Source organism: Micrasema longulum, unplaced genomic scaffold (assembly GCF_059751315.1).
Source record: "Micrasema longulum isolate JH-2025_06_02 unplaced genomic scaffold, ASM5975131v1 h1tg002960l, whole genome shotgun sequence".
Classification (NCBI taxonomy): domain Eukaryota; kingdom Metazoa; phylum Arthropoda; class Insecta; order Trichoptera; family Brachycentridae; genus Micrasema; species Micrasema longulum.
This window is the reverse complement of record NW_028280074.1, coordinates 13473-37995: the sequence shown is the minus strand read 5'-3', so window position 1 is coordinate 37995 and position 24523 is coordinate 13473. Positions and strand designations below refer to the sequence as shown.

The window sequence follows — 24523 nt, the reverse complement described above, 5'->3', positions numbered from 1 at the left end:
ATAAAAAAATGAAAAAACATAAATTAGATAAAATCAATAATTTTTAAAGGTATTTCTGTTTAAAAATATGCTTAAAAGTTTTATGTAACTAAAATTTAATTACTTTTAGACCGGCAGATTACGCCGTTTCAAATTTAGACTAAAAATTGGTATCTGGGATCTCAATATAGACTAAGTATCGAACTAAAAAAAATTGTAATAATTTTATAATAAATTGAACATGAAAGTGGCCTAGCAAAATTTTTTTTTTTTGTTTTTGAAAATAAATACAAGCATTTTAATCACATACATTTTTGTGACATTTCGCTTTATTTCTATGTAAAATTATGCCTTTGGTAATACTTAAAAAAAAAAATATTTATTAAAATATTTTAGTTGAAACCTTTTTTCATAAAATTGTATTCTCTTTTAAAAAAAAAAAGATAATTCTGGTTGTAATATTCAATTTATAACACTGTCTTATTAACGTTTTTATGACCTTCATACCTGTCCTTATCGGTACCTTTAAAAATTATTGTTTATATCTAATTTATGTTTTTTATTTTTTTATTATTGCGCAATAAAAAATAAGCAAATCGTTTTAAAATGTAAAAATCGTATGATTTCCTCATTTCGCGTGCGTTTTATCAGACTACTGCCTTAAGGGCTTCTCTAGAGAATTATTACTCTGAGGTTTGAACATATTTACGATGAGGCTTACGACACGCTGCCACTGGTCGCCCAGCGACAAGAACCCTGACGATTAAGCTTTGGTTTCTTGAGACAGTGGTGCCGTTATCTAGCCGGGATGCTGTGGGGCCAACAAGACGGCCGTCTGAGCGATGACCAGAGATGTCGACGTAGAGTCTGTGACGATCATCGATCAGTTAATAAAATTATATTATCACTTAGGATACCATTGCATAAGGAGTCCGGTATGGATACTATTACGACAAAATATTTTTTTTCAAGTCTGACACCTTAGTTATTTAATTAATTTTATTATTAAGAAGTTGTTAGTCGTTTTAAAACATCCATTCGAACGCGAGCACCTAATTGGCCGTGGAGACTATGAGGAGTATGAGCTGATCTCGATGTGTAGTCTCAATGGGTTCAAAAATGGACTAGATTTGTTTGGGAAAAGTTTAAGTGTGCCAACAACTAATTTTCGTTAAAATATATTTAAGCATATCAGTTTTAAGCTAGTAATAAATGTACAAAATTGACTGTCACATTTTTCGCACATCTGTCGTTATTCTATAATCACGACAATACGCGCGAGCCAAAGACTATTACTCGGAAAGGACGCAATCGTCGGGGACCAGTCGACAGTACGTAATAAGCCTAAAATCGTAGAGAATTTCTGAGTTTTCATATGCCAATCGCAAACGTACACACGGCAATTACAAAGAGAATTTGCATTGAAATCGTCAATTTTCGTCACAACGGAAAGCTTGGCGTACATTTCCTAGACCGATCGCTCTCCGCATGTGACTCGTTCGCGTGCCTCGCGATGTGGCCCGGTCGCTATCGGACAAGTGACTGTGCGCTGCGTTGGGAGTAGGGACTAGGCAACATAGCTGTACTCGTCGCTGACTCCGGGCGTCCGCTCTATGTACTGCTTGTCTATGAGGGACTCTATGCACTTCTTGATCATGGCGATGTTGGGCGCGAAGGCGGCTCTCGCCTGGGCGAACACCTCCTGTATTAAGTCGTTATGGCGGAGTATCTGAAAGAGGATCATTGCATTAAGACTCATCGTCACTATACTGATAAATCCCTCGTATTGACGACTCACCTGGAAATAAATGCCCACTGTCATCTGTCTTAAGGACAGTGCAGAAATTGTGTCATACACTATCAAAACATCCAAATTGTTGACACGCACGGATATCAAATTGCTGACAGCCAGGGAAAATACTATGCAACCGCAAGTCCCCACTAGGAAGTAAAGTGAACACTGTACAATTACTATATAATCAGTTGAACACTGAATTTAAGCAGTTACTCTCTTCTTCATTCGCTTTCCGCACCTAATGGTGCGTAGGGCACTGCATTGATACACCAATCGCAGCATATCTTGATCAATTTTGTGATATGAAGGAAAGATGATCAGTCTTACGCTTCAGGTGCCAGTCCAGGGACTAAATATTCTAGTGATAAAACACCGTTTTTTTTGTCGGGAATCGAACTCGAGACCTCTTGCGTGGCAGGCAAATGCGCTGACTACACTACGAGGCCGGTTACTCTCTTAGTTACTCTATTTATTCAATGCATAAAGTAGTTTTCTTCTGTCACTTCCAACACGGTACGAGCTCCCATACTTCAACCGGCATAATTCCTAGAGATATCAAAGTTAATAAACGCAATGTGTGCATGCTACACGGAGGGCATGGAGGGTTATCCACGTTCAACTGCGCTCTCAATCTCCCGTGCCGGCCACCACGCACAGCTTCGTGGACAGCAACACCTCCACCCTCCCTCACCTTTCTGGCTTTCATGATCCTCACGATAGCCGCCTGCAGGTACATCTTGCGGTCCTCATCCACGGAGGCTGCGGTCCGGTCTGCCTCCTGCTGCTCGCGGGCTGCCGCGCCCCCCGCGCCGCCGCCGCCGCCGGCCACGCGCAGCTTCGTGCGCTTGGATGAGAATTCCAGGTTGAGAGTGACGACGCTCTCGGGATCTGGAATGAAGTAGTCAATGTGAATCGAGAGTATTATTCATTTTTTGGGAGACCTTTCAAACTCGTGTGTCACTTGACTGTTACAAGGAGTGACGAAAGACTACGGAGAATGAATTTTTACAGCAGCAACTGTTGACGCTACATCCATTTGAATTAATAAGCCCGATAGCCTGATCCATTGAGATAGTCAATTCTTCGACGATAGCTTATTGCTTAGTTTGTGGTAAAATGATTCACCGTATTTTTTTAAGACTAAATGTTTTTTTGAACCGACAAGAAGAATGTAATATTTAATAAACCTCGGATGCAACTGATAAGAAAATAACCCGTCTATTATTGCACGTCGGCATCTTACCGTTGACGTCGCCCTGAAGCGCCAGGAGCCTAGCCTCTGCGAGCGCGGCGATGTGCCTCGCGAGGCCCTCGGCCGGAAGTCGCGTGGCTCGGCCCAGCTCGGCCACCGTGCGCGAGTCCGCCCTCTCGAACTCCAGCGCGAGAGCCATCTGGGCCGTCTGCATGCTCACGTAGTACGGCCGCCGCAGGTAGCAGAGCTTCAGTTCACCTAGAGAAGCATTATTGTTAAACTGAATCGATTTTGTTATTTTTTCAGATTGAGTATCAGAATAAAATGTTCTTTATCGGTACATTTTGCGTTTTTCAACAATAGTTATATTTGTATACCGTGCGCCCGAAGACAGCAGATAAAACTGCGCTTATTTACAGGTTTTTGGATGGTTCCAGTTGCCATCCTTTATCTGGCCTACATAGAAGGGAGACCAGACCACGGAGGCATATTCTAAAAGAGGACGAACAAGTGAGCAATATAGTGTTTGAACGGTGAACATATAAGTAAAGTCACTAGATGTCCCGCTAACAAAACCTAAGAGTTTTAGTGACTCGTTAATCATAGTATCAATATGTTCATTCATTTTTTATTAATATCCCTACAGAGATGAGGTAGAATTTTTTCAAATTCAGGATTATGGATATTCGAGCGTTTACAGGGCTTATGACCTGTCATTGACTGGGTTAAGTGGCCACTTTACGTACTACAACATTCCCCATTCCGCTTATTAGCGAATATCGACACAGGTAACATTTTTGATTTTTGTATATATGTTATTAAATGAGAATGTGAGAATGTGTATGTACAAAATACACGTACCAAAAATAATGTTATGTTCATTCATATTTAATCTTTATATTTATGACTAATATTAACTTCTGTTATGATTTTTCAACATAAGACACTCACCCATGCACAAATGGTGTAGCCAGGTCAGTTTCCTTCCGCTGTACGAGTTGTGATAGAACCTCTCAAACAGCTGAATGGGGCGCTCTAGCTGGGGGGGCGCAGCACCCGCCATGGCTCCCGCAGCGCTCAAGGGCCAAGCCCCCGCTTGTAACACCTAAATTAAAAATAAAAATAAATTCTTGGGACAGACATACCCATGGTTTGTTTTTCAAGCTTGCGAGCAGACTATATGCCATTACTGGTTGTTCTGCACTCGTCTGTAGTTTGCTTCGGGGAACAATGCATTTTAAAGGAGCACAAAGTGGTCTGGCACAGACAGCAGATGTCGGTCAGTATACAGTTTAGCAATGCGCATTAGGGTGAACCGATAATTTTTTTTTCCGAATTTTGAAATGAAAGGGGTCTAAAAAGTTGCCTTTTGGATTACCCGGGATATATGAAAAAATATTTGATACTACTTTTGGCCCTCGACCAGAGCTTGAAGTTTTCGAAAAAGTCAATTTTTTGCCCTAAACCGGCTGTCATTTCGAATTTAAGTATCAGTCTAATTAAATTGTATAATCTGCATTAAATCTTATTATATAAGCATCCAAGGGCGTGAGTTGCACTTTGTTTTGTAATAAACGGGTAGCATTGTTTTAATGTGCCATTGTTTTCGTCAATTTTAGTCAGGCGCTCGACGGAATCAGTTTCGCGGAGTGTAAATTTTTTGCATTTCGGTAGTTTTAAAACGTGTTCGAATTTGTAATGTGATTAAGTTATATCTTTACGAACAAGAAAATAATTTTATCAATATGGATAGTTAAAAAATATTCAGACAGTTATTAACTTCAAACTTCTTTTGAGGGCCAAAAGTAGTATGGAATATTTTTTAAATAATTTTTACGTTCAATGCGATCCAAAAGACAACTTTTTAGACCTCTTTCATTTTGATATCTAAAAAAAAAAAAAACTTCATACATCATCAGGCCGATGGCCACTCCAATGCGCATCTCTATTTGTTTATCTGTTCAGAAACTTTGGTGTAAGTATATTGACGCGTGTGAAAGGAGCCTCATCCTCGGGGACCACTGGTTTAACCTGAGAATGTTAAAGAGCTCGCCCCCTACCTGATAGCCCGATACTTTACGAATCTGGGCTTGGAGGGGGAGATTTAGCAAAATGTAAACTCGCGCCTTCCACACAGTAGCCAGGCTCTTTATAGACCCGGCTCGGAGGGCGAGAACTATTCACGGGGACCCGTCACAATAGACCTTCACAGGTCGCAGTGGCGTCAGGAGCTTGCACAGCACTGACCCCCACCTCTAAGAATAAGAATACTGACGTGTATGCTGAAGCCCATTCCGGCGTCGGTCGCCTCAGCCTTCAGGAAGTCCTGGAATTTGGAGTTGAGGTCGCCGGAGATCGCGATGTCGGTGAACATCCTCAGCAGCTTGTTGGTGAACTCATAGCCGCAGGCCTGCAATGCAACAGGGTATTTTTACAAATCGACGCTAACGTTGAAAATTAAAATGTTTGATTTAAAAATTAACCAATCGCGTAACTTTCAGCCTCCTAGCCCCTCCCTTTCCTAAACTCCACCCTCATACATTATGCAACATATCGCTAAATATTATTAACCTAATTTTAGTGCATGTTCAGACATGGTGGTGTTTGCATCCCCTTTAACTCTGCATGTAATTTATGCATTTTTTAGTAAATAGTAAAGGTGACAGAACAGAACAGAGTGAACGGTGCACTTAAATCAACCTTGGCTAATAAATGTTTGTCGCAAGAGGCAAAATTAGCAGTTCACAATGGAGTCCTGGTCTCTACCCTGATGTACGAGAGCGAAGTATGGACTTGGAAAAACAGAGATGAAAGTAGGCTGAATGCCGTCAAAATGCGATATCTCAGGCGAATGTGTGGTAAAGCTATGTACGATAGATGCACAAATGTAGAGATCCATACATTATGTAAGGCTGAGATAGGCATTATCGACGAAATCAAGAAAGGATCTCTACGTTGGTTCGGACACGTAGAGCGAACTCATACATTTTATCGATGTGCGAGTGCCCGGTCAAGTCAGCCAATAATACACAATTCTACTGCAGTCAATCATCCACCAATTAAAGCGTGGATTCACCAGTAGTACGAATGCATGCACTTGCGAACCACTGTGCCAACATCGATGTCCTGAACGTGATCCTTGTCATTTTAAAAAATCAATACCATCAACAGCACTATATAACACCAGCCAAATTTACCTGCTTCAGTCTATTGATCATGGCCTCCTCTTGGTCCATGCTGTAGCTCTGCTGGTGGATGAGCCTCTTGGCCATCAGGCGCGCGTAGAACTTCTGGAAGACGTCCTTGTCGTCGATGTATTTGAAGATGACTATGGACGAGGCCAGGCGCTCCTCCGCCTCCGACTCCGCCACCCCTCGGGAGCTCTTCTTCAGGAGACCGTCGCAGTACCTGGAAGGAGACAATTACAGAGTACAGTACAATGAACCGTCCTTTGATTCGAAAAATAATTAAGCAAATACGTTATTTACTATGTCTTTTACTATGTTTCTTACTATGCATTTTGTTTTTACTATTGGGTTTTTTTTAATTTTTTTATTTAAATCTTAAAGTAGGGCACACATATCATACATATTGTTATGTGTGTTCTAATAATAACATTGCAAATATATTTAATTAATAAATTGTTTATCATATATGTCTTGACCATTATTTTTAATTTTGATATGTTTTTTTCTTCATAAATATTTTTTTCCATTTCGTAATACTTTTTAATTGCTTTAAATAAAATTAAATTTTTTTTTTTAATAAGTTTTTTCCTATGTCTTTTACTATGTTTCTTACTATGCATTTTGTTTTCACTATGTATTTTACTGGGTTTTTTATTATATTTTAAAAAAATATTTTTTACTACATTTTTAACTACGTTTTTTTTACTGTGTATTTTACTATGTTTTACACTATGTCTACTACCTTTATTTATTTTTTCTATGAACTGATTAATGTTTTTTTCTTGTCTATTTTTCAATGCAAACGCGCTGACCATTACACCACAAGGCCGACCATTGTATCTAAAGTATCTTTAGCTCTAAAATTGAGTCACAGCTACCAACCGACCGGAGATGTGTTTGCCCTATAAGACCTTCTTACTCTGAGTAAGATTGAATTATAGTGCATATAACTTCACTTGATCCACTGAACCCATCGGAGCCACTGTCGGTACCTCGGTCCTATATTACTTCGGTACGTAACCGCCGAGTAATCGGCCCGCTTCCGGCACAAGAGTGGTCGCAGTATTAGAAATCTTACTTCCCATTCCCGTATTCGACGCAGAAGTATCCTCACCTGGCCAGGAGTTCGGGGCTTTTACAAGGCTGCTCCTTATGTCTGGCATTGATGACTGCACTGCACGCCTTGTCCAACGCTCCGAGGAAGGCTTGGTCGCTATCAAACACCTACAATTTCAAATCAGTCGCATCATCAGTGTTCAACGCTAAAAATAAAGATATGCGACTTGTCGCGACTAAAGTCCACGACTAAACTGCAAAAAATTAATAATTCTTTTGCCTCAAACTGCATACGATTTTACAACAAGGTACCTCTTGATATTCAGGCTTTGCCAACAATTTTTTAAAAAGATTTTCAAGCACAGCCTGTTTGAAAAGAACTGAAAGAAGAATCGGGTTGTGGTCCCGTGGCTAGTGTCTCGGACTCACGGATCAAAGGTCCGTGGTTCGAATCCCACTCTACCCCAACTTGATTCCCATTTTCTAATAGTGAGTTATTTACAACTCGTTTAAACTGGCCCTCAAAATTAAATATTTGCTTTTTAAAAGTTTTAGATTTCTGGTTTCCTAGTAGCCATTTTGTTCAAATTTTAGTGTATTTCGACAGCAACGGGGTTCTACTTTTGAATGTCAGTACAACTCACCGACGACAACTAGTGACGTCGCGGGCAGAGTAATTAAAAAATTACAAAAATTGAAAAAATCTTAGCTATGATAATACGATCCACAATAATATATTTTTTAATTTTCCATTTTAGTTTGATAATCTATTAACAAATAAATAAAAAAACACTGAACTTCCTCATTATCACTATTCAATTTCGTAATGCCACTAAACTGCCCCTAAGTAGCGCCTGCTAACATAACTCAACATAAACATTCTCATTTTCACTGTAGTATCTCGGCTACGCCATAAATGTTTTGAAAGAATTTGGTTTGTTTTGGTTATTACTGGGGTGGATATGCATCAGATATCTCCATCTGACACATCTGCTATTTACAAAGCCACTACGGGTGGATTTCAAAACATCCCGTCCTGGCAGATAAAGAATACAGTTATAATTGATTCAGTATGCTTAAAAAATCTTTTTTTTTTAAACAGGCCAGGAGGCCCAATTAAAGTGGTGAATTACATCACGGAACACCCAGGCTTGATAAAAATCACATTTTGATTTTTGTGTTCTAACCGGGAATCGAACCCGGAATCCTCTGTATATGAGTCAAGCTTCTTGACCACTACACCACGGAGACCGCCGAGTTTTTGAGTTACGACGACAGTGTGATATGTCAATGTTTTCTATTTTCTTTTTAAGTGGAACTTACCAGCGCAAAGAGTTCCCTGTATTTATTGTGTATGGCCAACATCTGCTCCACAAATTGGTTGTGTGCGCTTTCTCCCTTCAGGTCCCCCATTGCCTGCAGCCCCTGGCTCTGTAAGGACGCAACATAGCTCTGGTCAGTCGTAACCACAAGTTACGCTTGTCAATGGTCAGGCGTAACAACAAATTACACTCGTCAATGGTCAGGCGTAACCACGAGTAACGCTTGTCTCGTCAAACATTAACACAAGTTACGGATGACAACGGAGAGTTGTAACAGCAAATTACACCGGTCAATGGTCAGATGTAACAAGTTACGCTTGTCAATGGTCAGGTGTGACAACAAGTTATGCTTGTCGCTAGTCAGTTATAACCACAAGTACCGCTTTTCAATAGTCAGTCATAACCCTTGTCTCTAGTCAGTTATAATCACAAGTTGCGCTTATCAATGGTCAGGTGTAATAACAAGTTATTCTTGTTTCTAGTCAGATATAACCACAAGTAAAGATAACCAGATAACCATCTAACCAGATATAACCATAAGTATAACATTAAATTTGTTAAAACTTAACGATAGAAGAAAAATTATAGACCTTTTAAATTTATTCAAAATTGTAAATTCAATATGGGATTGCCCTGAACTATTATCTCTCATCAACTTCAGGGTGCCTGGAAGAATGACTAGACAGGTGCCACCGTTTTGTAGCAACAATTCACGGACAGTGTATACTTGTAAGGCCGTATTAAACAAACTTCATGAACTCGGCAATAGTTATTCCCACGTATCTGATATATTTAGTGTAGGGTATTGTTCCTATAGAACAAACCTTTTGAACTTTTTCAAAGATGGTGAACGGTAATTATATTGATTTATTCATGCATTTCATAATACATACAGTTTTTTGTTCACTTTGCCCAGCTGTATGAAACAGTACTTATGATTTTCTTGTTGTTTTACTGTAGAATGTTTTATTATTTAAACTTTCTACTGAATATGCTGTATAATTTTTAGGTTAATTTTTTTAAATATAAATCTTGTATAATTTTTAGGTTTAAATTTTTTTTATAAATCTATAATATAAGGAAATTTATGTTTTTAAAAAAATTAAAAAAATATTGAGCCAAATATGTTAGTATTATAAATGTTTGTAAAAGGCAGATTTGCCATTTATGTTAATAAAATAAATAAGTCAGGCTTGTCAATGGTCAGGTGTGACAAGTTATGCTTGTCGTTTGTCAGTTATAACCACAAGTACTGCTTTTCAATAGTCAGTCATAACCCTTGTCTCTAGTCAGTTAGTTAACGCAAACTTATAAATAAATATTTATATTCTACTCCCACAGTAAATAAAGTAAACCTACCTTAACAATGGAGGCGGATTCTTTTTATAAATGACATTTTTTCAAAACAATTATCTAATTCCCTACCATCAAACATTAAACCGGCTTTCTACACGACTAATAATATAGGAACATTGTTAAAAAATCACAAAGACAAAGTCCATAAATATAATAAATCTGGGATATACCAATTAAATTGTAATGACTGCGATTCAATCTACATTGGAAAAACTAAAAGAAACTTTAATATTAGAGTAAAAGAACACTTGAGATGCTTAAATAATAATAATTTTTCTGAATTGGCAAATCATCTGATAGAAAATAATCATAACTTCAATAAAGACACTGGATTCAAAGTACCTCATGTTGAAAATAAAATATTAAAATTAGACAACTTAGAAATTAAAAAAGCAATTCATAATAAGAAAAAAATAATTAATAACCAATATTCCTTTTAATCCTCTCCTGTCTAGCTTCGAAAATATTAATATCAAATTACCACCCTTGTAAGGAAAAAAAGACTTGATTTATTGGGTCCACATGCAGTATTTAGTAAACATGATAAAAATAAAATAGGAATTAATTCATAAGTTACGTATCCCTTGACGAAAAAACTTGTTTGCTTTGAAACCGGTCAGTGAAAAAAAAATATTTAAAAAATTAGTTTTTAAAACAAAGTTTTTTTACTTATTTTATTTAAAGTATATTCTATTCATTAAAAAAAAAGCAATTTAAATCTGCTTTTTTTATCTAAAATTTCAACAAAAATTTAAATAATGAGTCTCTATCATATTGTCCTTATGAAATACATTGAACAATTTTAGAGCTTTGAAAAATGATTGTTTTCTTCTGAGTCTAGACTTAAGGGATTTCAAGTAAACTATTCAATATTTTTTTCGATTGACCACAGACCTTGATGTGGTTGAGAGTGATGTCGAGAAGAGGCTTCATGGCTCCGGGAATGCTCCTCAGGAGTATGTAGACATTGCGAAGGTCCGTAGCGTGTTCCTCGACTACCATGTTGAGACACTCCGCGTGCAAGAATCCCAGGTGCTCCGCCACCTGCCAACACGTAAGGGTAGGTTGTAATGGACGTCGATCTGGGTTAAGATTCATGAAAACACCATGAGGACGTTCAGTTCTATGGGATATTGAATATGAACTAAAACTTGTAATAAACATGGAAATAATACAAGAATGTCAGAACAATATCACATTCAACATTCCAAAACGAGACATAGACAATTGAGACTAATAAATATATGTGTATTTTGTACTTCAATTATTAATATTGTAATCCCATAGCAAAAACAAGAAGTTTTTTCTTCTTTTTTGGTGTGATATTTAGTTTCATTTATTTGTTTCCGTACTTTTGCTTTGTTATGTATTTCTTTTTGTTAACATGTTGTAACTTTATATCATATTAAATAAACAAAAATAAAAAATCAGGGACTGAAATTATACAATAAACTACCAGACAAAATTAAATATTTCTAGTCTACAAAAACATAGAACTAATTTTGATCCCATTATTATTATGGATAACTTATACAGCACCATTTTCGTAATATATATATAGTTGGATAATTTATATAGCGCCATTTTTGTGAAAATCACCTCAAGGGCGCTGTACAATTAATAAATATCCCAGTACGTCTTGCAGCTACAGAGCGCATGGACGGTTGGGATTCTAGTTCCTCGTTTTCAATTAAGATCAATAAAAAATTATAACAGATAGGAGCTAGATTACAGGACGTCTTGCAGCTACAGAGCGCATAGACAGTTAGAAATTTAGCCCCCATTTACACATTTTAAAAATTGACAAATAAATTTAGTGTATTAATGATACTAAAAAAAAATAAAAAAAAATATGAATAGTAAAAAGGAGTAAGATTACAACACGTCTTGCAGCTACTAAGCGCATAGACGATTGGAATTCTAGACCCCATTTATAAAATTTAGGTATTTTTAAGTTGGTATATGAAAGCTAGATAACCAATCATCGTGCAGCTACAAAGCGCATGGACGAGTGGAATTCTAGCAAAGTTAGAATGATATCAATAAATTTATAAAAAACAGAGCATAGTAGTAAGTTTGTCAAGTGTTCATGCCAAGAACTAAGCAATAAAAAACTAAATAAATAAAGCACTGTATCAACTCCATGGTTAACAAAGGGAGATAGATGTCCGAAGAGAATCTTTTGTAGACAGTAGGTAGATATCGTCACCATGTGGTCCACTAGGCTGCTGGAGAATTTCTGGAAACGCACGTGTGTAGACTGGGGGATTATGCCTATTATAATACCTCAAGGGCGCTTTACAAAGTGATTATGTAAAGATATAAATTTAATTTTAACTTTTTAATTTAAGAAAAATAATGTACTTTGTCACCACATGCTAAGAATTTGTTCAAATGATTTAAAGAACAAGTGGGTTTTAAGTTTCTTCCGAAACATCACTTCACTCTCACAGTCTAGCACCTCTGCTGGGAGAGCATTCCATGCCGTAGGGCCTGCGACCGCAAATGCGCGTTCGCCAAACTTAGTGCGCTGTTTGCGTAGAGGTACAATAACTTTTCCTTTCGACGTAGATGTAGCTGATCTAAGCGTAAGACGTCTGTCAGCTAGTTCATCTGGAATGCAGAGTTCCCTTAGATATTCTGGAGCAGAGTTGTGCAGTGACTTATACATAAGCCAACAGAGTTTGTATTCCACCCTCTGGGGACAACGTAGCCAGTGTAATTCCCAAAGTAGTGGAGTGATATGACTGAACTTAGAGATTCCAAAAATAAGTCTCGCTGCGGCATTCAATACAGACTGTAGGCGAGCCATAGAATTAAGAATAGTCCAGAAACCGCATACGCACATCAAACAGAAGGCGACTAAACTACTCATAAATGAGAAGGTTTACGTTTTGACCCATTAGTTTCTTTGTAGACGTCGCTCAGTACGCAACTCCTGATTTGAATTCAACTATGCTGTGTTTTGTCCTTTTAAAGTGTAGAAATACCGCCAGGATCTTAAAGAAACAGGATTTTATCACATTTCATGTGTAATTTTTCCATCTGTCAGATTGTCGAAGAAACAAAATGGAAATTTCGTTAGTGTTGCCAGGGTAGTAATTTTTTACCCTACGTTGCTCATCTAATGAAAGAACTAATAAAAATTAGACCTCGGATTAAACAACGCCGTGGGTGACATTTGAACGACATTATCTTTAAAACATCAAATATTATTTACATGACATAAAAATATCCGTTTTATGTCAAATAAAATTTGTTTTATATTTTAAGTTCATTAATTCAATTACTTTTATTAAATGACCCTTTACTTATCTACTCTGTTGTATCAATCAATATTTCCGAGGGGAAAAATAAAATTTTAGAGAAATTAACATATTGCTTTTTATTTCCTTACATTTGTGTTATGATTATTTTTTTCCCATGAAGCAACATTACGCGGCGACATCACGAATGCGCGAGGCGAAAGTAGGGCAAAGTGGGGGGATTATTAGACACAGTCCGATGTATTCAAATATGATTCTACACTCCTGGACTCCATGTTCGGCATACTAAATGGTATAATCGATGTGCCATAACTACTGGGACAAGTAAAATTCCATATTCCGACTCGTAGGTTGAGAAACATTGAAGTACTGTTCATCAATCAGCATAGAACAAACTATGGCCTTAATTCTCCAATGACCCGGCTTTGTCGTATTGTTAACTCGAGACAAGATCTGGACTATTTTGGTTTAAGTTTACAGCGATTTAAACGAGCACTAAATAAATAGTCCAGATCTTGTCTCGATGGCCCTTATGTTTGTCAACGCTTCGTTTCTTATTTTTAAATGTTTTTAACTATTCTTTTATTGTAATATTTTAACCCTATTAATTGCATAAATGGACAATGTCAATTAATAAATAAATAAACTAAGACTCAGACAAACTTTTCAAAAGATGTGAAAAATATTGTTATCAACAGCAGAGTACGAATAAAAAATTATACGTAATTTTTGTAAAGTGAATTTAATAATTTGTAAGGGTTAATAAATATATATTTTTTTTTTAAATGCTTTTCAACAATGTTTGAGTATGTCCAAATGCTTGCAGACTGGCTGGATTTTCTCCCTAGGGAGTTGTTCATATTTAAATTTATTTCAACAGAGAGGGAAAACGTTTTTGAGAAGGGAATATGAAAGTCTAGGCATTTACAGTCTGCAAGCATTTGGACATACTAAAACATTGTTGAATTACTACCTGGTAAAAGAAGAAGTATAAAAATTGGAAAATTGTTTTCAGGCGTTGCCTAGTAGGTGATTTGGTTCAGCCGGATGAATCTCACCAACATCATAAAGGTTTCAGCTCCTTTACTTCACAAAAGTCAACAGATGGAAGAGTTGAGGAAATGTGGATGTTCAAACATGGGCAGAATGGTGAATGTTACACAGTGTGTAAAGTGGCCTCTTAAACCAGCCAATGACAGGTCATAAGCCCTGTAAATGCCTAGACTTCCATATTCCCTTCTCAAAAACGTTTTCCCTCTCTGTTGAAATAAATTTAAATGCTTTTGATTATATGGCAAAGTTTCTCATACAAATGGGATATTTTGTAATGTCACAGATTTATGTGACCTCGTGGTTACAATTGCCAATGAATTTTAGGACCTTACTTATAAACCTGATATAAAATTACGCAGTATTACAATATCACTGACCACATTTCAAGTTATTAAATAATGTTCTCGACAGTCCCGAACTTTTAAATTGTGTACATTTTTATGTGAGACAGCGTGGGACGAGACAAAATACTTATTTTTCTGTTGATTTGCATAGTTCAAACTACGCCAAATACTCACCTATTCCACGGCTCGACATGTTAGCGAACAAACATGGAAACTTAGATTTATTTCATTTATCTTTATACAAATTAAAATTATTACTTCTTAATCACTTCTTTTCTAAATAATAAAAATGTACTAAGTGTTATACTTGTTTTACTGTTTATGCTATGATACATCGCCTCTGTAACTTCAATACTATTTATATTTAAACCCTTTATTTATTGTTAATTTGCTGCATACCTATGTTATAATTTCTTATTTAATTTTTCTTTATTATTTCCTTATTTTCTGCTGATTTAATTTCATGTATCTATATTCGCTATACAGTGTTCAGGTGTTTTGTTTAATTATAATTGTTTTTCAATATTATTTTATACTTTGTCAAAGGCGTAAGCCGTCAAAATAAATAAATAAATATGCCAAAGTGCTTACCATGTGTTTTTCATAAACGCTTCTCAATTTTTTAAGGGAAGAATTGTGTAAATAATGAGCACCTCGGATCATTTCTAGTTCCAATCCTGAAACAATAAAAGATTAACAGTGTTTTGAGTATGTCCAAATGTTTGTAGACAAGCAGGATTTATTATATGTACGTCCTAAGCCAATTACAACAGTTACATGAAGAATTATACGCACAAGAAACTGAACAAAAAAAACATAAAACTATGTAGCAAAGACAAAAAAGGGCAATAAAATAATGGTATGCAATATATTCATAACTTTGACTTTTGGAATGAAGTAATAAGAGAATGGACGCAACAAACTCCGGTGACAACTGTCATCAAGCGGAGGCGATACAGTTGGCTTGGCCATATACTATGGATGCCTCCTGATAGCTTTAACCAAGATTGCCTACTTTACAAGGCATCGGGTTCTCGACGTCCTGGGCTGACTGTTTGTCGCCAGTTCGTGCCAGAACTACGGGACGCAAACCTAACTAGGGAGGATGCATAGGAGCTGGCAGCAGATAGAGATGCATGGAGGTTTTTTGTGAATACCATATGGTCCAACTAGGGAGCGGACATGGAATGATGGCTTGTTATGGCATTGTGGTAAAGGGGTTTGAATAGTTTATTAATATTTTGTCGGCCTCATGGTGTAGTGGTTAGCGTGTTTGCCTACCAGGCAAGAGACCTTGGGCTCAATTCCCGACATAATCGACAAGAAATATTTATTTAGAGGTGTTTTTACACTAGAATATATCCTGGACTGGCGCCTGAAGCGTAAGATTGATCATCTTACCTTCATGTAACAAAAATGATCTAGACACTCTGCGATTGGTGTACCAATGCAGTGCCCTAAGTACCATTAGGTGCAGAAAGGGAATGATGATGATGCTTTAAAAATACGAGGTCACCGCTGTCGGGATAATCTAATCTATAAAAAAGGCCCCAAACGGCTCACCTCTGAGGACCTCCTTCATGTACTGGGAGACGTCGCAGGTCAGCAGCAGATTGGCGGCGAGGCGGCGACAGTAGTCTCCCGTGGCCTCCAGGACGGGCTCTTCTGCCAGCTCGCAGTACAGCGCCAGGGGGTTCTTCTTGCGGTACACTTGGACCTGAGCATGCGACAGAATACATGAACACAATAGAACGATCATTGACGTTCCAAATCAGGCTGGTCAAACTTTTCAAATGGAGGGCCGCATCGGGAGTTTAAAATGAACTCGGTTTAAGGCTCACGGAAATAACGAAATCTCGGATGTAATGAGGTAACATTTTTAACAGTAATTATTTATTAATTTACACGCCCTACGGGCTTTTACATATATTAGAAATTACATTCAAGTGCAGCAATTAAAATAAATTAAGTCAAAGAAGGAATCATGTGCTAGAAATACCACATTGTAAAACGAGGCTCGCACAGAGACATGCATATTTTATGGGCCCAAGAATTTTTAATTCCTTTTTTACTGATAATATTTCATTGATCCCAAACTTTCAAAATTTTCCTTCTTTAAAAAACATGCACTATCCTGGATACAAACTAAAGATATGAACTCTTTTTTTCTATGATATATTTTGTTGCCCTTTAATAATAAGGAATATTTTCATGTTTTTTTTTATATTTTTTATTTCCTTTTTTAATTACTATAAAAAAAAAGAAAATACCATATAATCTTTTACAGAATATTTTCTTTTCTCTTTCTTATGTTACACAAAAATATTATGACTGTCTACTTATTATAGGAGCAAAAATTCATAAACATTTCTTGTTTACCCACGAACTGGCCATGCCTTTGTGGGATTTATTTGTTTACTATTTTTACTGTCAATATGTATTTAATTGCTATGTTATTATCCTTTATTTTTTTGATACTCTGTTTGCCTCTTATGTATACTGTAAAAAAAACAAAAAAAATGTTGAAAAATAACATTAGTTTACATTTTAGTTTATGGTTTTCTTCGTACATTTATTCACTTTTATAACGAGCTACTTCTCAGACATACTGAACAAAAATACTGCCAACAATCGAGCAAAAAAATGGTGCAGAGAATTTAAAAACGGGCGTACATGACGATGTGCCGGATGGCCATTAGTTTCACACAAGACAATTGGAAATTACCAAAGTGAAAAAAGCAATGCTTGCAGATCGACGAGTGACGGTTCGGGAGCTGTGTGACATGACCCAGAAGGACAATCGCTGACCTCACTCTATTGCACAAAGTGATATGCACCATAATAGATTGCCCAAAATTGCTGTCCCTGATAAACTTTCCTGTACCCACGAGGACCATCAGACTCCGACACGTGTTCCAGTGTGAGTACAGTAGGACAAACTCCCCCAGTGATCATCCACAGAACAGCTAATAATTATGCTGAGCTGTTGGACTTCTGGCTGGCTCCACACCACTCCTGCTGCTATCAAATTAGCTATCCTACCCATGGAATGGCCATCCCCTCAATTCTCCCCTATTTAAGGCTGTAGTCGGGTAAAACGAACGCAAAATTAGGAAATCATACGATTTTGCCATTTTAAAACTAATGTTTTTTAAAGGTATTTCTGTTAAAAAATATACTTAAAAGTTTTAAGTAACTAAAATATAATTACTTTTTGACCGGCAGGTTACGCCATTCCAAATTTAGACTCAACTTAGGTATCTGGGATGTCAATAAAGACTAAGTATTGAACAAAAATTTGTCGTAATAATTTGAAGATAATACATTTAACATAAAAGTGGCCGCAGCTAAATTTAAATTTTTTGTTTTTAAAAAAAAATACAAGCATTTTAAATCACATACATTTTTGTGACATTTTCCTTTATTTCTACTTAAAATTATACCTTCGGTAATACTTAAAAGTCTTTATTGAGATCCCAGATATCTAAGTTGAGTCTAAATTTGAAATAGCGTAATCTGCCGGTCTAAAAGTAATTATATTTTAGTTACTTAAAACTTTTAAGTATATTTTTTAACAGAAATACCTTTAAAAAATATCTAATTTATGTTTTTTTTATTATTGTGCGATTAAAAAAAACATTCGTTTTAAAATGGCAAAATCGTACGATTTCCTAATTTTGCGTTTGTTTTACCCAAGTACAGCGTTAATGTGTTTCTGTATTCATTTTCACTCTACCTCCTTTTTCTTTTTTTTAGAATGAATTACATGTTAAGTGTAATAGTTGTGAATTTATTTTTGTTATTTTCTATATTTTGTGTGTACTTTTAACTGTATATTGTAAGAGTCCTCTGGGCGTTTATTAAATAAATGATTTGAGATGTCAGAGGGACCACTTTTGACAAGATTTTGACAGAACATTTGGGGTACCGCAAGGTCTGCGTAGGGTGGGTCCCAAAATCCTCACCGAAGATCACGAACGACAACGGGTAGAAGCAGCTCGCAAATTCCTCGAGTGCTACGACATCGATGGCGAGGAATTCTCGGACTCAATTGTGACTGGGGACGAGAGATACACTACATGTAATGTACTTTTTTCCAAGTCGGTCCCTCAATGCTGAGGATCGTGATCACCATGAACACTTCTGATTAGTCTGTTCCACTCCAGTCTGTCCTCAGCCCGACGAACTGACTCATCAATTTTTAGCCCCGTAATCACCTTTATTTGGTCAGTCCATCTATATGAGATTCTACCCCGGCTTTTCCTACCCTCAACTCAGCCAGACATTATTGCCTTTTCTAGATTGTCTAGCTCACGTCTAGCAATATGTCCAAAGAAAGACAGTATCCTTCTCAAACACACCACTGATAAAACGAGTTGTAATATGGAGCTCTTCCAGTATCGATGCATTCGTTCTTCTGGCTGTCCAAGGAACAGCATGTACTACACAGGTATTAAAAAAACAAAAAAGCACCTGGACAAAGCTGTTGATGACTTGGCGGATGACGGAGCTGTCGCGGTCCTGGCCGTCCCTGTCGGCCTGGATGGCCTGCAGCAGGCGCCGCACGAGGCGCGCCTTGAGGGGACGCACGAGGCCACGCTCCCACGACAGGAGGCCGAGCTCGCCGACCTCCAGCCGCTCGAGGCACGAGTTGTTGCCGTTGCCGTATATTATTTCCGCCTCCGAGATCTGAAACAGAAAAAAACGAGTTAATTGTGACAATTTATTCTACCTTTAAGTTCTGTGAGTAAAATAATACTGATTAATTTATTTATTTATTAACAGACACTGTCCATGTATACAATTTATAGGGTTTAAATATTACAATAAAAGAATAGTTTAAAACATTTTAAAAAAAGAAAAGAAGCATTGACAAACATAAGGGACATCGAGACAAGATCTGGACTATTTATTTAGTGCATCGTAAATCGCTGTAAATTTAAACAAAAAAAAGTCCAGATCTTGTCTTGAGAAAGGGCAATAGTGTCTGGCAGAGTTGAAGATGCTAAAATTTGATGAGTCAGTTCGTCGGGCTGAGGACAGACTGGAGTGGAACAGACTAATCAGAAGTGTTCATGGTGATCACGATTCTCAGCATTGAAGAACTGACTTGGAAGAAGTAATAGTCTATTAACAATTTTAAAAAATTTAAAAAATCACTGAATTTCCTCATTATATCACTGTTACACCTTGTTAAATTAGCGTTCAATATTTTTAATAATTTCATTCTTGGATAGTGTTATTTTAAAACAGTGTAAAAGGGGAGTCCAGTGAATTTAAAGGATTTTCCCGTCACACACGAAGGCATTTTTCAGTGTAGTTTCATGTCTGATCACGACGCAGGTGCTTGTAACATGTCTATTAATATACGTCACTGGCTAAGGCATACCTTTTGTTTCTTGATGTGCTGTTGATTGAGGTACAAATATAGATTGTTGAGGTACACAACTCCAGTGCTGTACTGGACCCACGCTTCATTATACCTGCAAAAATACAAAATTAACATTAACTGTTTAGACCTTTTATACTACCTCAATATAAAATTGCTATTAAGACATGGATAGTGAGGTGGGTTGCGCACGGATCGATCAGTGGATCAAGACAAATAGATAAAATATTGTTTCCTGAAATCGTCTGCTCAGAGGTAAAACTCATTATTTGCAACATTGAGCAAAAATGAGTTGAGTGCACAAAATTCATTATCTACATTCAATGCATGATATGTAAAAGTCATTATCTGCCTAAAGTAGCCGTACAATAAAATAAAATCACACAATAATCATTAATTACATTATTTTGAATTTTTGTGAGAAGTAAAATTAATTATGATTTTTACTTGTTGTTGAAAACGATATAAATTTTGCAGGTAAAATTCAATAAATGACTCAATGAATTTTACTTGTCAACGGTTTAAGATGTATCTATTGCTTCCTCCTGACAATGGCCCACTAAACGCCATCTTTCGGGTGAGGGGTACAATGAAAGCATCCACCCCTTTCCCGAAATACCCGAAATACTCGATTAGTTTTTAAAAAATTGATAGTGATATGCGAAACTGAAGAAAGACACGTGTTTTTATGAACAGTTTCGGGAAAGGGGTGGATGCTTTCATTGTATTTATTTAGTGCTCGTTTAAATTCTTTAACTTAAACCAAAATAGTTCAGATCTTGTCTTGAGTCGACAATATGACAAAGACGGGTCATTGAAGAATTAAGGCCATAGTTCAGTCTATGCTGATCGATGAACAGTAGTTTGCTGTTTCTCAACCTACAAGTCGGAATATAGAATTTTACCTGTCCCAGTAATGATGGCTCATTGATTATATCATTTAGTATGCCGAACATATATAGAGTCAATATTAGTAGACAGGAAATATTTAACATTGACTTGAAAAAAAATATTATCAAAAGTTAAAAAAAATATATTGTAATAAAGTGCCTCACCGCTTCAGTAGACCCTCCCCGGGCGGCAGGTGGGCGTCGTCCTCCCCGGCGACCTCGCGCAGCAGGCCCGCCACGTGCCCCTCCAGGTAGAGCCGCGTCTCTCCGTACAAGCGTTCCGCTAGCGGCTCGGGATGGGCGACGCACAGCGAGTACACGTCCGAGAAGCGCGAGTTCCACGCCGAGCGGCCCACGTTGCCCAGGGTCACCACGCCGTGGACCTGCAATCACGCGAGTCGGAGGGTAAACTAGAGTCATGACTCAAAAAATATCTGACAGCTGCGATATATTTACATATCATTAATAACGTGATTCTGCCATTGAGATATAATACATAGAGATAACGCTCCATACAAATTCGAGCTAAAAAAGTCTCGTCCGTAAAGGACAGGGATTGACCAACGGAGATAGCAAGTATCGTCACGTCGACTTTGACAAGAAAAACAAGTAGTACTGTAAAAAGCACGGACTGTTTACATCGGTCTACTGTAAGTTCTATTCAGTATGTCGCTCCCTTTCGCATACGCGGCACCTTTGTTTGTAGTTTTGCTTTACGCCTGGCTAACTCAGCAGGGCGGAGACAGGAGGTAACTCACGAATTGTAACATATTAATAAGACATTTTTTAACATTAAAATAGCTATTTTAAACAAGTATTCAAATTTAAATGTTCATGGAAGCAGAGAGAGAGGGAGGAAAGTAGAGTAGTTATACAATATCTTCTCCTTTTTATGTACTTTTTATTTAATATTTATAATTTAACTTTTTTAGAATTCAATTATTTTTCCCCTCTCCTCCTGCATTCATAATAAATTAGTATGAAATCTGTAATTGGTCTTACTTTTTTTAATTGTACTTTTGTACCTTGTTTTATATAAAGACTGTATGATTTCATTAATAAATAAATAAAATAAACATAAGAACATTACTTGCCAGTGAAAGGTTATACCATCGCTTTTCCAGATCGATTTGTGCAGTATCTTAGCGTACATTTAGGCATTTTAGTAATTTCGAGGAGAAAAGTAGCTGGCGAACGCTCGCAACAGACCCAAGTCCGTTCTATCAAACATAGACCGATTGGCCGCAGGTTGCGGGAACATATTTCAAACGTTTATGTTTACTCTAGTTGTATACCTCAATGGATTCTGCAGATATTTTAATTCAAATTGTGTAACAATAATATTGCATTGTGAGTAACCTTCGTTTTTAATTTTTAAAAAAAAGAAGAAATTTGTGCATAAAAATATTGCAGAATCCAAGCGGGTTTGATATTTTACTCACGGTTTCTTTAAGTCCTTGCCATGTCTCCTGAAAGTCGACATTTCTCGGTTTCAGCGACATTCTTAACCTAGCATACGACGCACTTTCGCTTCAAATTTCTTCGATTTCCACTTGATAATGTCGACGGAAGCTCACCGCACAATTCCTTTACACTAATCTGCAACGAAAATCAACTTAAGACAAAGATTTCGTCTTGTAATGAGTGACGTAGCGAACGCAGAACAGGAACAATGACATTTGGCAAGTTGACAGAAAAGTGTTGATTGGATAGTAAAATAAGAACGCACTATCCTTTTGTGAGAATAACACAAACAAACAAGTTGGAAACGGTGAAATATTTCATTCCCTTTTAAATCTCACCACGTGCAATGATTAAAATCCTACAAAAACATTATCGTAAATAATTTTAATTAGATTTGAAATTCGAAAGCCATTGATAGCCGAAACTTTGATTCGGGGATACGAGATTAAATCGACCAACCGTCCGTTAAATCGATAGGAAAGTTATTCATGATTGATAAATAAACGGAAAAAGTCTGTCCCGACTTACAATAATAATAATTCATTGTCAAAACATTACGAAATAACGAAGTGGATGACTTTCCAACAATTCTTGTGCTGCCAGTAGTGAAAATCTGTCAAATGCATAATATTGACTAATTAAGTACTTAATATTTTACGGGGTAGGTCATCATCAACGGCGTCTTCTCCTCACTGCTGAGGGTCGAAACTGTAGGAATTATGCTTGAAGAAAGCATAGGATCTCCTACCCAGTTGGAGGTTGACAGAAGAAAACGATTTTTTTTATTTTTATTTATTCAAATTCATGTACAAAAGTAAACAAAATCTAGATAATAAATAAAAGTTTATCGGCGCGTTTTTAATACATTTTTTTTTAAACAGTAAATTATCACAAACTGTAAAATAAACACAATATCGTCGTTGCACATCAAATATGAGCCATGTGACTCGGGGCACATTCTGAGAAAATCGATAAAAACGATTTTAAAAAAAAACTAATCCGAAAATAACACTTCTGTGTATGGACGAAGAAGGAAAAATACAGTGTTTGTCAATCTTCTTCTCTGGTCTCAATCCTGGGATTGGCTGGCAGCAATTATTTTCATTCTTCTCCTCCATTCCTCCTTGTCTTGTGCGACTCTTTTAAAGTCAACATATGATGAGCAGCGCACATCCTCTAATAGGTCCTCCAGGTACTCTCGGCGTGGGCGTCCCCTAGAATTTGTCCCCTCGATCATCCCCTCCATTATGACATGCAGGAGGCCTTCTTGACGTATTACATGGCCGATCCATCTCGCTCGCCTTTCGGACAAGGTTCTGAGCAGGTGCCTTCCACCTTCGATTCTTTGGAGAACCTCCTCATTTGTAATGTGGTCTCTCCAGGAAATTCCTAGTAGTCTTCTATAGGACCACATCTCAAAAGCCTCTAGTCTCCGTTTATCTCTTTCGGATAGGCACCATTTCTCACAGCCATACATCATTGGCGGCCTCCGTGGTGTAGTGGTCAAGACGCTTGACTCACGCACGGAAGGTTCCGGGTTCGATTCCCGGTGAGAACACAAAAATTAAAATGTGATTTTTCTCAAGCCTGGGTGCTCTGTGATGTAATTTACCACTGTAATTAGGCCTCCTGGCCTGTTGTGGTGCAAAAAAAAATGTAAATGTAAAAAAATCAAGATACTTCATACATAGGTCTTAATTAGGAGTACTCTTAGTTTTAGGTCTATATTATTTGATTCAATTATTTTTGACCTTTTATTAAATGCTAGCTTGTAAAGTCTAGCTTGATGTATACGGCTGTCGACCTCGCTCTTAGACCGACCGTCCCACATTATTTTGCTCCCGAGGTAGACAAACTCCTTGGTGTTCTTTAGTGGTATTCCCGACATCACTACTCTCATCTGGTGTTGCATTCGGCCTCAATAAAGTAATATATTTGTACAAAATATTAATTACCTTATGCCAAAAAGTCGCATTTTGATGATTTTCTCAGAATGTGCTCTGAGTCACATGGCCCATATTTGATGTGCAACGACGATATGCTTTGATGTGTTTATTACATCTCAAATAAACAATGTAAGAGAAAGAGTACCTAGATAAATATTTTAAGTTAGTAACTAAGCACTTGGGCTACAATATATAGTTATTTTTTTATTGAAAAAGAAATATTTGCGTTCTTATGATTTACCTAAAAATTTCATTTTGAGGGCCATTTTCAACGAGTTGTAAA

The 24523-nt window shown here is 37.1% G+C and overlaps 1 protein-coding gene across 2 annotated transcripts; it reads right to left on the bottom strand.

The window, feature by feature from the left end:
* Window positions 1-939: 939 nt before the first annotated feature.
* On the bottom strand, window positions 940-22898 carry Cul2 (cullin 2). Of its 2 annotated transcripts, XM_088241552.1 has the most exons (16): window positions 22823-22898; window positions 22273-22429; window positions 20996-21213; window positions 19941-20034; window positions 19025-19240; window positions 16115-16268; window positions 15143-15228; window positions 10783-10932; window positions 8534-8641; window positions 7269-7378; window positions 6164-6374; window positions 5242-5376; window positions 3918-4071; window positions 3018-3224; window positions 2466-2662; window positions 940-1708 (listed from the first exon to the last, which is right to left on the bottom strand). In XM_088241552.1, exons 2-16 carry the CDS (start codon window positions 22330-22332, stop codon window positions 1547-1549), a joined length of 2262 nt encoding a protein of 753 aa, XP_088097678.1. In that variant the 5' UTR covers window positions 22333-22429; window positions 22823-22898; the 3' UTR covers window positions 940-1546. The 2 variants fall into 2 exon arrangements, with proteins under 2 accessions (XP_088097678.1, XP_088097677.1); XM_088241551.1 differs by lacking the exon at window positions 22823-22898 and having other exon boundaries at window positions 22273-22541.
* Between the last annotated feature and the right edge of the window lie 1625 nt (window positions 22899-24523).

Excerpts from the sequence above, each read along its gene's own strand:
- Cul2 (XM_088241552.1), bottom strand. The coding sequence starts at position 22,332 with ATGTCGCTGAAACCGAGAAATGTCGACTTTCAGGAGACATGGCAAGGA. Across the intron at positions 21,214-22,272 it reads GGCAAGGACTTAAAGAAACC|GTCCACGGCGTGGTGACCCT; the intron begins GTGAGTAAAATA and ends GCGTGATTGCAG. Across the intron at positions 10,933-15,142 it reads GCGTTTATGAAAAACACATG|GTGGCGGAGCACCTGGGATT; the intron begins GTAAGCACTTTG and ends ACGTGTTGGCAG.